Below are 16316 nucleotides of genomic sequence, written 5' to 3' on the forward strand. Positions count from 1 at the left end.
CAATGAATATGTGGGACATGGTGCAAACATAACCTGCATAACAGATCACCCAGGATTCAAATCAAAGTGTCTGGATGTTTGGGTGTTGCAGACAGCCTACCAAAGGTATTCGAAGAGGGACAGACAACAAGCAGGTGATGAGCCACGTAATGAGTAAGTTACTTGTGTGCACAAATGTGTAGAGCTCAGAAACTTTGATGTATTTATGGGAAGTCAAATGGTCACTCTGGCAAAGTTACAGAATGCATAGATAAATAAGCAAATAAGGTTGAAGTGATTACCATTGACATGTATTATCTTGTATTTTACAGAATGTATCACTATGTGGCATACCGCCGGTGAGATTCTGCTGGGGGATACTGAACCACAGACTGCCATCATGCGCCATTCAAAAAATCTGTGCTACATTTACATCTGACAACTACACGTCGTTCAAGTATCAGCACTTTATTAGAGTCAATAACAAAACACAATGTCAGTTCAGTGATTGAATCTGCTTCTATACAGCACAACAGCATCCCTCTTGTTTGGTTCTTCCTGCTGAGTGGAGCTGGGACTTCGAAAGGTTCCTAATCAACATTGTCTTGGCACAAAGCGTAGAGTCTCGGTCAAGAGTTCAGTAACATACTCTGCAAAAAATCAATATTTATAATCAAGAATTATATATGATATGTATGTATGTATGTATGTGTGTGTGTGTGTGTGTGTGTGTGTGTGTGTGTGTATATGTATATGTATATGTATATGTATATATATATTATGATGCTGACTTTTGGAACAACCAACTTGGATTGGAACTTGCAGTCCAGCTGACCTGACACGTGGTCGCGTCTGCATGGACTTGTGGTGTGTCCGTGGAGGGGATCCGTCTGCACAGCAATTTCTTTCTGACATGTCTGAAATGTACAAAACACAACTTTACTAATAAATCTTTCAAACCAGCTTGAAATTGTATTGCATGTTTATACATGTCTGCATAAAGAAAATATCTAATAACATTCATAATAAAAGATGTGGTTGAATTGATTGAGAGAGCAATGATATCAAATGAAACAAATATATGAATTATGTACATGCATGTGGTGATTGTATGTTTAACATGTCATGTGCAGGTTTACTGGTACTACAACTGTAATGTACAGATGACGTACAGTCTGTATACTTACTGCTGCACACACAGCTTCCTCCCCAGTGTGGATGTCCAATATTACCTCTGTAATAATAGGGTGATAGTTAAAAGTTAAATAGACTCACACTTTTACTCAAACTACAGAATAAAATGGGGAAGCCTGTTATAAACATTGAATCTATACTTAATTAAGCTAATGAAGTGTAATTTCTAAAGTTATTAATACTACAAACAATAACACACACATATCGCCTAGGGCCTGGTGTAAACTTGTTACATACAGTAGGCCTAGACCGATTATGGCTTTATGCTTGAAACAATAAATACAGTAAACAAGTAGCACGGCTTACCTTTGCTCTCTCCCTTTTGGCGAATGCATTTCGTCTCTTTGGTGGAGGACTCTGCACCGGTGGACGTGTTTGAGTCGGCGTGCTGGCTTGTGCTGGCTGCGGTCTCGGCAGTATTGTAGGCACAACATCTGCGTTCAGTTTTAAATTCTTTTTGAATCTCATTTCCTTGGCGAGCATAATTTGTTCAAAACACGATCTCTCAAAATGCTGCCAACAAATCATCGGTTTCATCAACGCACTTGTCTTGTCCATAAACGCGACATTTTATCCTCTTTTGGCCACAGAAAGCTAGATTTGGAGACGGCCCCACATCCCCATACAACACATCGCTTCACAATTATCCTTGGCGATCGATTGTTGTCCGTTCTTTCTCGTAATAATTGACATCAGTCTTTGCTGGACGCTTCAACGCAGACGAACACTGGCGGCGGCTGTGACGCAGACGAACACTGGCGGTGGCTGTATTCTGCTTGCGGCGGCTGTATTATACTTGTGATGTCATCGCCCGAACATTGCCGAAGTGGATGCTCTCGGCGCAGCGATCAATTGTTGTTAGCGGAAGTCATTTTTATGCTGTTATGATCGTGATTTATTACGACTACATCAATATTAAAAAAATATATATGGCACATTTCACAATAGATATGCAACCTCTATCATATACCAAGCCCAATAACACTGACGAAATATCATTTCGTAGGCCCTTTAAGCAATCCATTGACATATCAAAAACAAACAAACTGATAGGTTAACATATATAATACATATAAGTAAATACGTAGCTGTTCTAATTGTGTTGATTGAGCACGTAATATCTAATGCTGAAATAAAAATCTATTACCATTTTTTGAGAGAACAATTAATCAACATATGCTGCCAAAAAGTTAGATGAGGTTTTGGCGCCACCAAGTGGTGATTTTATAGTAATGTTGAGGGTTGACGATAGGTATAACGTTTTTGCTGTGTCTTAACATTTAATATTTATAAGGTTAGTAGCCTAAAGAACATTATTAACTCAATACTTTTGCTGTAAAGTCAAATATCTGAGAATTTATATGTCTAACTGTTTTATCTGAAACTATGATAACTCTGTTAGACCTTTGAATAAAATGTCAACATCATGTATAAACCATGCAGACTAAACCCAGATCAGCAAAGCAAAAAGCAAATTGAAGGACCCCGCATTTTTTTCTAAAATGAATATAGCCATTTACTATTTATGTGATATGTCTATGTATAGATTATTTTAAAATATTAATTAATAAACGTACATTTTATTGTAAATATCTGCAATCATAATCATTCAGGACATACAATTTGACTTATGCTCTTGAAAGGTATTTTATTTGTTTTACAATAAACTTAATTTAATACTGTGAACTAACCTGACAGGTCATCAGGTGGTTAATTCCGGCTTTCTACGGAAAGCACACTTGGACATTCTCCCTTTGTCATTTGGTGACGTGGTTACTACATGGATGCATAATGAAAACGGGTTACCATGACAACAGTTGTCAAACACCGCGCTGGGACTAGCTAGTTTAACCGTTAACTGGACGTTACTTATTATTACTTGCGCATATTTGAAATACAACGCTAGTTAACTATCTTAGTTTTCTAATATTTCATAGCGTGCGCCACCATGTCAAAGTATAAGGTAAATATAAAGCATTGTTTGTAAATGTGGTTGTATTGTAGGCTTTTTAACTGACAAGATAATAGATGTGTGATATAGCTTCGGTTAATTAACGTTAGTTTGATTGACTCGTTTGTTAGCAAAGTTCCAACTAGTTTTACTGCTTACCCATAAGTTAATGAAAAATAGTACATGGTTGTACTTAAGACTATACCTGTTTCGAATAATAAGCAAGTAAATTGAGTTAGAGTTAACTAGCTAGCTAGTAATTAGCAAAACACTAATTGACGTGTAGTTTGCAGCTGTATAGTGTTTGGAAACATTTATTTTTGTAATGTTTTCAAGACCATGGGAATAAAGCTCAACATTGATTTTCTTTTCTTTTTTACCTTTGCAGACATCTGGACACAAAGGTTCATATGACTCTAGCAAAAGCGAGGAGCGGTGAGTGTTGTTCTTAAGTTGGTTTTAAATGAACAGTCTTTCACATTTTATTTCTATTTGCTACAATGACACAGTGGTGGAGGGAGTGTTCAGATCCTAATATCACACTGTAAAAATACTCTGTTATGAGTAAAATGTTACTTAAGTGAAAACATGGAAGTATAATCAGGAAAATGTGCTTAAAGTATTAAGTAAAAGTACTCAATGCAGAAAGATGTTCCCTGTATTATTACTCATGCATTCATTTAAAAGCAGGATTTTACTTAGTTAGTTTAGGTGAAGCTTATTGAACTATTTTGTATCAGACTGTAACAAATGATTATTTTCATTATGGTTTATTTGTTATTATTTTCTCCTTGAATTGATTGACAATGTTTGTTCTGTCCAAATAACAGCACAAACCTCAAAAGTATCAAACAATACATAAAAACTATTAAAATAATCTATAATGAGCTAATCTTTATATTTGAGAGATTGGAACCATGAAATGATTTTACAGGAACATTGTCTTATAGTCAAACTCCTGATATGATTTCTTTCCAAATATCTTGACTTGTAAAGTAACTAACTAAAGCTGTCAGATAAATGTAGTGAATTAAAAAAGTACAATATGTATCTCTGTAGTAGAGTAAAAGTAGAAAGTGTCATGAAAATAAAAGACTTAAGTTAAGTAATTGCACTTCAAAATGGTACTTATGTGCAATACTTGAGTAAATGTAAGTAGTTACATTCCACCTCTCAATGACAATAAATTAACTTTGAACCTGAAAGTACTGGTAACAGTGACTATGTCCTCAGGGAGGGAAGGAGTTGTGTGCGTTACAAATGTGGCCTACTCAACACCATACAGGATGTTCTGCGCCAAAGACCCGGTTGGGTTGAAGTCAAAGAGTGAGCAGTGTTGTCTTCTTATCATCATATCACCTTTTATTTTGTCATATATGTGGCTTAAATGTGAAATCACATTTTTTTTTCTCACAGCGAAGGCGAGTGGGACTTCAACTGGTGTGATGTGGGCTGGCTCAGGGAGAATTTTGATCATTCGTACATGGAGGAACATGTAAGGATAAACCACTTTCGCAACCATTATGAGGTGAGCCATCATCAGTCTACCATGCTTTGAGACAATAAACTGGAGATTTCAACAGTAATGATCATATGTCATTCATATCAACAAATTGAGTCATGAAGTTTATTTTCATTTTATGTTTCAGCTGACTCGCAAAAACCTCATGGTGAAAAACCTTAAAAGATACCGTAAAAATCTTGAAAGGGATGTTGGCCGCATGGAGGCAGCCAAATGTGATTTTTTCCCCTGCACCTTTGCACTACCAAGCGAATATCATCTTTTTGTAGAGGAATTCAAAAGAAGCCCTGGCAGCATCTGGATCATGAAGCCGGTTAGCTAAAGTAGACCATAGAAGTAATCCAGTGAAATAAAATGATCTTTATTAGCACCAATTTGCATTTAAGTCATGAAAATGAACTGGTATTTTTATTTAGGTAGCAAAATCCCAAGGCAAAGGCATTTTCCTGTTCAGGAAACTGAAAGACATCATGGATTGGAAGAAGGTAATGTTTTGATTTATTTCATCAATGAATTGGGTGTAAATTAAATGACTAAAAGCAGACATTCTACATACACACCCACATATTTTAATTGATAACTTTCTGTTTACACAGGATGGCACCCGCTCAGAGGAACAGAAGGATGCCGCTCAGGTGGAAAGCTATGTGGCCCAACGCTATGTTGAGAACCCCTACCTGATAAATGGTAATAAACTGAATGTAAAGCCAATTTAATAAAATAAAAACATCGAATGTGCTAATATATAATAACAAAAACTAAAAATGGAACAGGAGGATTAGTGAGCAAATAGCATTAGATTTATATCCCTGCTTACTGTCTATACTTTTTGTCCCCACAGGCCGGAAATTTGATCTGAGGGTCTATGTGCTGGTCACGTCAGTACGTACTACACCTTGTAAATCACAATGTTTTTTACAAAATATACATTTTGCTGCATGCACGAGTCAGGGTTTTCATGTTTATTTGTGTTACAGTATGTTCCCTTGAAGGCCTGGCTGTATCGAGATGGCTTTGGCCGCTTCTCAAGCACCCGCTTCTCCCTTAACAATATTGATGATAAGTGTATCCTTTTCTCACTGTCACAACATCTTTTTCTCCGTTCATTTGAATGTTGTTTTTTTGTGATCAATTATTTATTTATTGTTTGTATAAAGGAGGGGAAGCACCATTACAGTCATAAGTTACATAAGGCAGATTGTAATACTACCTTTTATTTTAATCCCCCCCCCCCCCCTTGTCCCTTTCATTTGAACAAATTAATTTGAATGTTGAATCAGTTATGTGATAGTCTGGTTCTGAGTAATGAGTTGTGAGTCATCGAATATCAAAATTTGAGCCTTTGTCTCATAACATATTCAAGCACAGTCAGTTTAAAATAGCCCTGGCTTGACCCAATTTCCGAGGCTGTTCCAAATTTCGTCACTTAAATCCACATCCCTATGGAAAACGTGATTACGTCATTAAAGTTCCCAAATTCTACTTAGTGCCTTTCTACAGATATGCACCTCACCAACGTGGCTGTACAGAAAACAGCACCAGACTATGATCCTGAAAAGGTGTGTAATTCAAGAACCTCAGAGAATAGGTAAAAGATCATGTTGTCTTGGTGTACCGATCCATCTGTTTCAACTCAATTTCTTCAATCCATCCACCCATCCTATTGGGGATGAAAATCCTTGTTTATTTTAGTCCGTTTTTATGAAATGTCTCCCCTTTGACCAATTCAATCTCCTCTTTATTCCTGCATTGTTTTATTCATCTCTAAATAGGCATGTAAGTGGCAGATGCAACCGTTTCGAAGATACCTGACTGCAAAACACGGCAGAGAGACGATAGAAACCCTGTTTAAAGAGATAGATAACATCTTTGTCCGTAGTCTACAGAGTGTGCAAAAAGTCATTATAAATGACAAACACTGCTTTGAGCTCTATGGGTACGACATTCTACTGGATCAGAACCTCAAACCGTAAGTGCTCATATGATTATACAATGTAAGCATGGCAACACGGTGCATCGTCACCTTCACAAATCCCCTTGCTAACATACACTACGGGATTCATTCTTGAAAACAAAGCAGAGCACATGCACAGACAAGCATACATGGCACATAATTGACTTGTCTTTCTTGATACTCAAAAACAAAGCAGTAAATCTGCTAGTCTTTGGCTCCAAAAATAATCATGTATGAAATACCTCATAAATCTGCACAGCGTATCGGTAAAAATGACAGACATGCAATAATCCTGCTGTAAATTATAGAACACACAACAATGACAGTGTCTGTCAGTATTGTAACATTAATTTGAGCTGTGGATGTGGATGTTTCTTATGGATTGGCCTGATGCCTGCTCAAAAGGCTAAGTGAATGTCATCACCCTCTATCTTTTTGCAGGTGGTTAATTGAGGTGAACGCCTCACCGTCACACACACCCAGTAGTCAAGAGGATTACGAGATGAAGTGCCGGCTACTGGAAGACACTTTGAATGTTGTTGATATGGAGGGAAGGTAAAGGCCTCTTTCTCATCGCATTTGCCTTTTTGTCATCAAGACTTGGGGACTCTCCGTCACATTCAATCTATAAAAATGTGGAAGTTAGGATGTATTTAAAAGTAAAGACCATGGGTGGAAAGACGGACTTTAACAGATTGTGTCATTGCAACGATAAACAATTTACTACAATTTCGCTGAGATCAGAAGGTGAATTCTGTACAATGCTGTGTTGTCTCTTTCTGTCACTAGCGCTGCTTCCTAATTAAGTGTCTTTTGTCATTAGGCTCACTGGCAAGTTGAAAAGGGTGGGAGGCTACGATCTCATGTGGAACGATGGGCCCGTCTATAGAGATGATGTCAACCTAGAAACATTTGGTGTTTCATGTTTCTCTGCCAACACACACTTAGGTAACCTGACCGTGCTGCCAATGCAAACTTCTGTAGGCTCTACATCTTTTTGGCATTCAGATAAATGTGCAAAATCATACATGCAATTCAGACCATGGAATTTCATCATGTGGAAACGCCTTTATTGTGCAATTATTTACCTATAATAATATAATTGCTGCAACTATATACCTGTTCTTTGTTGCAGGGTGTGTGAATGACAGAGATAAGCAACTGCTTCAGCTTCTAAAACCATTTCCAGGCCAGAAGAAGATGTGATTCATCATTTATGTCCCACCACTATAGCACTTGGTATGAGTCTGGTAAAAGAAAGGCTCCAGTCAACACAAATAACTGAAATAAACATTAGTAATATTGAATAGAAAATGAGTTCTCTGTGATGATCTGATCAGATTCCAAGCAGCAGAATGAAAAGTAAATTATCTTAAAACCTTGCAATAATTTGCAGTTAAGGTTGGGATTTTAACAGTGCGTCAGAAAATAAAGACAGTTGTGAACTCTGTCATCATGTGTTCCAAAGAATGGCCAGGGAATGAATAGAGTGCAAAACATTTATTTCTATGCCTTACAAATAATTGCATTCAACATTGAGAAAATACATACCACAATCTTTCTGCGTGCGTCAGCATAATGTACACATTTTTAATAACCTCGCCCCTCCTGACCCCATATCTATGGCTTTGATACTTTACATGAATATTAAGTAAAGAGGTGCAATCTGAATACCTTTTACATTGATGTAGTGTTCCCATGAATCAAGTGCACATGGTAAATCACAACAGATAAGACAATCTAATGTAAACACAGTGTTCTACAGACTTCAAGTATGCAGTGCGATATGTATAACATTACCATGTTACAGCATAACAGCTATGATGTGTTGAAATTCCATTGAATCGCAGGGATGACCAATGGTACAGTAGACATTAAGTTACATTCAGCTCTTTGACTAAATCTTTTTTCTTTTTGTGCATGACAATGTAAACATAATAATAACAATGATAAATACAAGTAAGCCACAACACTTTTCATAAATATAACTATGGTATATAAAATTTGGAAAAATATGCATTTACATTCGTAGCAAATGTTACACTGTCTTCAATGTTAGAAAGAGCTCAGCTCTTTGCAAAATACATTATATTATCGTAAACTACAATTCAAGCTGTTGAACATGAAAAGCCCTTGTAACCAAAAATGTAAAACCATCGCACAAATGTGTCTGAAACAAATCGCATCACTGCAGTACACCACCTCTCACTGCGCCTCCTTTGTCTCAGCCAAAAGATGCTTTAACTGAACATATGTTTTAAAACATGAGGCACCAAAGAAAAGATAAAATGCAACATCAAGTAAAGTAAGAGCATTGAAAACAAATACATTCCAACATGACAAACTCCACTATGACTTAAATGTAATGATCTGTGGTAAACTTCACTATGGAATACTTATGCTGAAAGCTGTCCAATGATAGAGTAGATGCTTACTTTATACCTATTGAACATTAGTAGTATACTGAGAGATGATGAGGAGCAGAGCTGTGTTTTTAGAATCCTAGTAGTGCTTCAGGTCATAATGAGCCTTCTGTCAAAACACAGTATAACATTATGACTGTATACTTACTGTACATTTTGAATGAAAGAGTTTGTACAATTTTTTTTTACTTAAGTGTCGTATTATGCTTTGAAATCATTGCTGTTTTATCTCTTTTCTAGCAGCTCAACCTCGTTAGTTTTGACCTTTAAAAGGCCGTACACCACTGACTGATTTAGACTGCTGTACAACAGTTACAACATGTTAGTATTACACAGAAAGCAAGCATAAGTTCAAGCTCCTGTACCAAGTAACAATACGTAAAAGCACTATACTGTAGGTTTATAGGGGTTACTTTGCAACAAAGTGCACATTTTTTGTTTTGCCATTCTGCTTACTACTAAGCGGAGCTTTGGAGAGCGATTGCGGATCTTTAGCAGCTCTTTTCATGGCAGTTTTAGAGGCCTGACCTACCGCCTCTGTCCTCTGCCAGTCCTTCTCTACTCTCTTTGACGTGATGACCTCTCTCTTACTTGCAGCACAAACCTGTTTTTCTGCACCAGCTGCTTTGCTACCACAAGGCTCCTTTTTAACATCGGTCTCAGAGTTAGCTCTGACGCGGCTTTTCCTCACCTGACCTCTGCTGTTTGGGTTAGTTCCAGATTCCTGGGGTTGCTTACGGGCATTGCCTGCCGCCTGCATGTGCCTGAGATGACTCCTTCCAGCTGAGGGGCTAACTGGGGTGTGGGCTCCTCCTCCACCGTTTCCTCCAACTTGTCCTCCACCTTGTCCTCCTGGGCTCCTACCTTCCGTTGATGTTGCTCGGGTCTCACTGCTGCTCCTCTTCGCTGGTGCTCCAGGCCTGGCTCTGCGCTCCAGCAGTGGGCTGAGCCTTGAGTGGCGCTGGTAGGCATAGGCAGAGCAGCTTCCATTGCACAATGGGAAGCGAATGTGACAGTGAGGGCAAACTGGAAAGCGGGAGTGCTGTTGCTGGGCTGAGGCAGGTGATGGGGGGTTGTTGACGGGTGTAAGTGGGAAGGCTCGCTGGTTGTGCCGCAGCCCTTTAGGGGAGTTGAGTCGGGACGGTGGAGCCGTGTGAGGCCTGGGTGGGTGAGCAGTGGTGGCAGAGGGGAAGCCCTGGGGCCTCGGTCGGCTCCCAGGCGGACGGCAGCTCTCTGCTTGCCCTGTTTGGATCTGGAGCCACTCAAGCTGCAGCAGCCTTTCCAGGTACTTCTCTAAGGGCCCTACAGGCTTGGGGCGGGGAGCGCCACGGCCCTCCGTATGAAGAAACACTGCCAGCTGTCTCAGGCTCCAACTGTTGAAAGGAGGAGGCAGAAAGTCTGGGTAACTGTATATGGGTTTATCACTCTCATCTTCATCACCCACAGCCCCATGAGGTCCTGGGAAGTCCGGTGGAAAGTCATTGGTGTTAATGACCTCGGCCCGGAGGTTGAGATGAGGAGGGGTGCAGGGGGTACAGGGAGAGGGCAGTACAGGCAGCCTCTCAGAGTCTGACAGATCACTGGCACTGTCAGTGTCTACATCCTTCTGGTTGTAGTGCCGCTGTAGTGCCTCTGGGATTAGGCCTGGGGAGTGTGTTAGGGGGTGTGCTGGCATGTGTCGTAGCCCTGATATTGGGGAGAGAGGCAGCGAGAGGGCTCTCCGATTTTTCCCCATCCCCCCACGATTCTGTAATAGCTCATTGCTGCACTGTGACATCTGTTGATTTTCGCGTTGCTCCTCTTTCCTGTGCACAGACAAATGTTTCCGAAGTTGAGGTCTCAAATCTTCATCTTCAGGGCTATAAAGAGACAGAAGAGTGTAATAAAATGCTGTTGGGGATTTAGGGATTTAATGTACTTGAAGCAAAGCATTCCGTATGAATAAAAACCCCTCATCATATACCTCAAGAGTTTGCTTGTATTGCGTGTAGTGCCCGATTTGACCCTGCCACCTTTTGACTGTGCACCCTGTAAAACAATCATAATAATGTTTGGTTCTGTCTTTGGGTTTAATGAAGTACAAAGCACAGAACACATCTTATCATGTATAAGGACAATAATGTTGACATAATCTTTCTTTGATTTACCAGGATGCCATAAACTCACCTTCTGCCCTGTAGCCACTGTGTCCTTATCCTGACCTGGCCCTGGGAGGCCATTTTTCATCTGGCCCACTGCTTTCTTCATCTTGTTACCTTTCTTTGAACTGTGGAAACATGATAGTGGTTTGTCAGAATCGCCTCTAACGTATGTCAGAGACTAAACATAACAGGTTTAATTACATCTTAGATCTGTCACTGTAAAATGAGGCCCACCTTGTTACTGGTGCGCTGTTTTCAGTATATTTTACCCGAATCTTCTCTTTGGACACGACTCGTTTCAGTGCCGTGGATGCTGTGCGCTCCTGCATGATGGGCCCCATGTTGCAGGTCGCCAGAGGGAATGTTGTTTTGAGTCCAGCACAATAAAATAACACGATAGCTAAAGAACCCAACCGACATCTCGGATCATACACTCTATTCTGAGAATGAGGCTAAAAACACCCATTTTCTCAAAAGTGCTGCAATGCATCATGCGCAGATCTCGACAGTCGTTGCAGGATAAACTCGTCCTTCTTCTAGCCGTCGACTCGCCTCTCAGTTGAATTACAATGAAGCGATATTTTTTTTAACGAATTGTTAACAGCAGACGTCTCTCTTTTTCGACTGTCATCCTCCTCGCCATTAAAAATGCAAGACGGTCAAACAGCGCATACGCTTTGTTAGGCTTGCCGTCCCAGTCTCAGATAGGTTTGTTTACCTGCTGCTTACTGGCTCACCGCTTGTGTCGAAGTGGGCATCAGAGGTGCATCATGGGAGTTGGAGTAAAGTCAGACTAGTCGCTCATTCAAACGAAATATACAAACGTTCTTCAAGGATACTACTTAGGCTACTATTGATAAATAATGGAGACGACAAGTGGTGAAACGACCAACGCTGAATTTGAGCAAATACATTAAAAACAATGTACACAAACGTAACTGCTAAACCTAAATTACTCAATTTCCCATGTGACGTATGTGGCGTTCTGGTCCGTTTGAAGCTTCCTGATAACTGCGCGCATGTTAGCTGATCTCCATGGAGGGCACGCCACAGACATGTATGTGTGTGAGAGAGCTGTGAAGCTGGTTACTAGTTAAAGATCAGGTTACGTGCAGCGAACAGTGTAGACTCCATGACGCACGGGAACGCGCAGCTCTAACACATACTACTTTAAATGGAGGATCTAGGCTACACCCTGCAGCTAAAATGTAACTAATGCTTCATATCTGTTTATGGTAAGATGATGTCAGCGTCTAATTTTATTCAACCATATTAAAGACCGTTTGAGTATTGCCTTAACTGTACAGAGAGACGGAGAAATAGGCTGTTTGCATTCAGGCACGTACTCCCAGAGTACACGCCTACTCTTTCCTGCTGGGACTGTGTCTGTCTTGTCTTATTTACAAACAACAACAAAATAGTCCTTGTCAAATTAGCAGCACAACATAATTTACTTTTGGGTACAGTAATGTACTTGGTCATTATGCTTTAGATAAGAGTATGTTTTAGGAATGAATAAGACATAATACTAATAAATTATGCTTCACAATTTTATTTTCAGGTCAGCAGGACTCAAGTTCTAACTGAACATGGATAGAGGGTGGTTTATTGGACCTGAGAAAATTCCCCCTTCAAATGAGGAGACGTCCAGCTCTTACAGCAGTGTCTCAAAGCCCTGCATCACTATCAACTTGACTGAAATGCTTCAAGCTGACAAACCTAGTGCAGTAAAGAAGCCAATTCCAATCCGCCCCCCGAGCCCCAGAGTATCTCTGCCAAAGAAACAAGAGCTCCACCGCAGTCTCTCCTGTGAACCCACACCTAAACCCATCATCCGACAACGGTCACACTCTCTACCTTCTGCCACAGTGAAGAAGAAGCAATTCAGAAATGTTGGTGTACGGTTTGTTGACTCTTTGGGGCTCGACCTGGAAGACATCAAGCTTTTCAAATCTGGAGATGATCCATTTGTACCACATCATGTTGCCTTTCGATTGTTGATGGGTGCAGAGTTGGAAGATGGAAGGCATCTGGAGATATCCTTGCCGTATTTGAAGCCGGTTTTTGCCCAACAACCAGGCGACAAGCAAGGATTCCTGCATCGCCTCCATGAGCGGAAAGTGTGTCTGGAGAGAGTCTTGTGTTTTGAACTGGGTGTAATCGGAATCACCCAGGTCCTCAATTTGGACTTTGAGAAAGATGTCATAGCTCGCTATTCATTTACAGATTGGAAGAGCTGCACAGAAACTAAGGCCTATTGGGTGTCCACCATCACTAAGACCAGGGAAGGAGGAGAGGGTCAACTCAGTTGTGATACATTTCGTTTCCACCTGCCTGTTCCTCCATTCCTACAGCCAGGAGCAGTGTTACAGTTTGCCATTAAATACAAAGTCTGTGGGACTGAATACTGGGACAACAATGACGGAGAGAATTATAAGTTAGTTTGCCATAACTACAAGCTCACTGTGCCCAAAGAATGCGAGGATAGCATGGTGCACTTCATTTAGGATGCAGACTAAAGGTAAAATAAATCTATTAAGAGCACTTTATGACTTTTGTCAGCTAAACCTATTAAATAGGAATATCTGCATTGTGACATATAATGTACATTTTTGTGAGACTAACAGAGGATCTCTTTGAATCGAGTTAGATTCAAGATAAACTGACATCTCTGGAAATACTTAGTCAGAGAGAACACTAACACAAGCACTTATGCACTTCTACCCGACGCCAACTTTTGTGCCACTGTTTTACTTTAGTATTTTCTTTTTTTAAATTGCACTCTATTATTTAATTGTCTTGGCTATTTATTAGCAAATGGAAGTGACATTACATAAATATTCAGTGAAATCTAAATGAATGCACGTCAGTCCACCGTTTTCTTACAGCTGAGTGTCTGACATAGAAAAAAGTTATACAATGCAGGAATTTGGTCTGTGGAACCCTTTTGCTCTGTATTCAGTGTTTATATTTGAGTCAAATGTTGTCAAACCAAATGCCATAACCATGTAATAGATACTATTTTAATGAATCAGAAATGAACACGTATTTTGTTTAACAATAAAGCACAATTCCACATAATTTTCAGCTTGTATTATTATTATTTTTTGGAAAAAAACTTTTTTGTGTAGGTTTTCGGTTAAATGGGATTGAATTACTGTAATCATCAGATGCTGCTACTGTGAAAATACAGCTCATCAAGCTGTCAAAGCTCATGGGAAATGTAGTTGTTGAGTACTAACAAATAATTGTTGTTTCATCATCTTTGTGGAAGTGAGAACCCCCTCTAAATGTACTATCCAGCACAGGACTAGACCTTAGAAACCCTGAGACACATGTTTGACCTTTCCCAGAAAGACTGATGAATGAATCCCTCCTAGAAATAACCTGGTGAGTTTTAAAATGTTTATTTTGAAATTACTTTTATTGTAAAAAACGTTTTGAAAAATATATGTTGTAATTAAAACTTAAGTCTTCAGGGAATTTAGTACAATATAGACAAAGAAACAAAAGAAAAAACAAAGGTTATTTAGTTCCATGACATAACATGGGCAACGAGGGGAACAAAACACACAGACTATATACACCAGGAAGTGGGTGGTGTAACGAGACACTGACGAACAGATTGGGAACACCTGGGGGCAGGAAGTAGACACAACTGAAATGAGAAAGAACAGGTAATTAACTAAATAAAACAGGAAGAACAAACACTTAAACATTTAACAGACAGCAGGTACCCTTATAACATGAACCCACATACGAGGTTCACTTAATCAATCCATCCATCCATCGTCTACCGCTTATCCGGGGTCGGGTCGCGGGAAAAGCAGCTCAAGTAAGGAACCCCAAACTTCCCTGCTCCAGGCCACATCCGCCAGCTCGGACTGGGGGATCCCGAGGCGTTCCCAGGCCAGTGAGGAGATATAATCTCTCCACCGAGTCCTGGGTCTTCCCCGGGGTCTCCTCCCAGCTGGACATACCTGGGACACCTCCCTAGGGAGGGGCCCAGGTGGCATCTTTACTAGATGCCCGAATCACTTCAACTGGCTCCTTTCAATGCAAAGGAGCAGCGGCTCTACTCTGAGTCTCTCACGGATGGCTGAACTTCTCACCTTATATCTAAGGGAGACGCCAGCCACCCGTCTGAGAAAACCCATTTTGGCTGCATGTACCCGTGATCTCGTTCTTTCGGTCATGACCCAGCCTTCATGACCATAGGTGAGGGTAGATCGAGAACTTTGCCTTCTGGCTCAGCTCTCTTTTTGTCACAACGGTGCGGTAAAGCGACTGCAGTACCACCCCCGCTGCTCCGATTGTCCGGCCAATCTCTCGCTCCATCATCCCCTCACTCTGATTTACTGCTGAGTATCTGGACACAACTCTCGCTTTGGGCATACAGGGATTGGATGGCCCTCAGAAGTGACCCCCTTAACCCATACTCCTGTAGCACCTCCCACAGTATCACCCGGGGGACCCGGTCATACGCCTTCTCCAGATCCACAAAACACATGTAGACCGGATGGGCATACTCCCAGGTCCCTTCCAGGATCCTTGCGAGAGTGAAGAATTGGTCCGTTGTTCCACGACCAGGATGGAGTCCGCATTGTTCCTCTTCAATCAGAGGTTCGACTATCGGCCAAACCCTCCTTTCCAGTACCTTGGAGTAGACTTTACCAGGGAGGCTGAGAAGTGTGATAGCCCTGTAGTTGGCACACACTCTCTGGTCCCCCTTTTTGAATAGGGGAACCACCACCCCGGTCTGCCACCCCCTAGGCACTGTCCCAGACTTCCACGCAATGTTGACGAGGCGTGTCAACCAAGACAGCCCCTCAACATCCAAAGCCTTCAGCATTTCTGGATGGATCTCATCAACCCCTGCGGCTTTGCCACTGTGGCGTTGTTTGACTACCTCAGTGACTTCCGTCAGGGAAATTGACAATGATCCCCCATCAGCTTCCAGCTCTGCCTCTACCATAGAGGGCGTGTTAGTCGGATTCAGGTGTTCCTCAAAGTGCTCCTTCCACCGCCCGATAACCTTCTCAGTCAAAGTCAGCAGGGTCCCACCCTTGCTGTACACAGCGTGGTTAAAATGTGATAGTGGTTGAAGATGTATGCTTAGATATGTTTGTTTAAATATAATATAAGATGGTTA

General features: G+C 40.8%; 3 protein-coding genes across 5 annotated transcripts; 2 read left to right on the forward strand and 1 right to left on the reverse strand.

Annotated features, from left to right (window-relative positions):
* Positions 1–2998: 2998 nt before the first annotated feature.
* On the forward strand, positions 2999–8044 carry ttll9 (tubulin tyrosine ligase-like family, member 9). The gene is made up of 14 exons (XM_029435401.1): positions 2999–3136; positions 3513–3559; positions 4358–4450; positions 4541–4652; positions 4774–4959; positions 5063–5131; positions 5243–5333; positions 5488–5528; positions 5624–5711; positions 6147–6205; positions 6419–6615; positions 7042–7155; positions 7424–7548; positions 7736–8044. The coding sequence occupies exons 1-14, from the start codon at positions 3122–3124 to the stop codon at positions 7804–7806; spliced, it is 1308 nt and encodes a 435-aa protein (XP_029291261.1). The 5' UTR covers positions 2999–3121; the 3' UTR covers positions 7807–8044.
* A 41-nt stretch (positions 8045–8085) lies between these two features.
* fam217ba (family with sequence similarity 217 member Ba) lies at positions 8086–11917 on the reverse strand. The gene is made up of 4 exons (XM_029435400.1): positions 11399–11917; positions 11190–11289; positions 10987–11051; positions 8086–10882 (listed from the first exon to the last, which is right to left on the reverse strand). The coding sequence occupies exons 1-4, from the start codon at positions 11503–11505 to the stop codon at positions 9433–9435; spliced, it is 1722 nt and encodes a 573-aa protein (XP_029291260.1). The 5' UTR covers positions 11506–11917; the 3' UTR covers positions 8086–9432.
* Positions 11918–12165: 248 nt separating this feature from the next.
* ppp1r3da (protein phosphatase 1, regulatory subunit 3Da) lies at positions 12166–14245 on the forward strand. Of its 3 annotated transcripts, none has more exons than XM_029435404.1 (2): positions 12166–12221; positions 12726–14245. In XM_029435404.1, the coding sequence occupies exon 2, from the start codon at positions 12754–12756 to the stop codon at positions 13669–13671; it is 918 nt and encodes a 305-aa protein (XP_029291264.1). In that variant the 5' UTR covers positions 12166–12221; positions 12726–12753; the 3' UTR covers positions 13672–14245. The 3 variants fall into 3 exon arrangements, with proteins under 3 accessions (XP_029291264.1, XP_029291263.1, XP_029291262.1); XM_029435403.1 differs by having other exon boundaries at positions 12185–12372; XM_029435402.1 differs by having other exon boundaries at positions 12187–12399.
* Positions 14246–16316: the final 2071 nt, after the last annotated feature.

This window comes from Cottoperca gobio, chromosome 7 (assembly GCF_900634415.1).
Source record: "Cottoperca gobio chromosome 7, fCotGob3.1, whole genome shotgun sequence".
Taxonomy (NCBI): domain Eukaryota; kingdom Metazoa; phylum Chordata; class Actinopteri; order Perciformes; family Bovichtidae; genus Cottoperca; species Cottoperca gobio.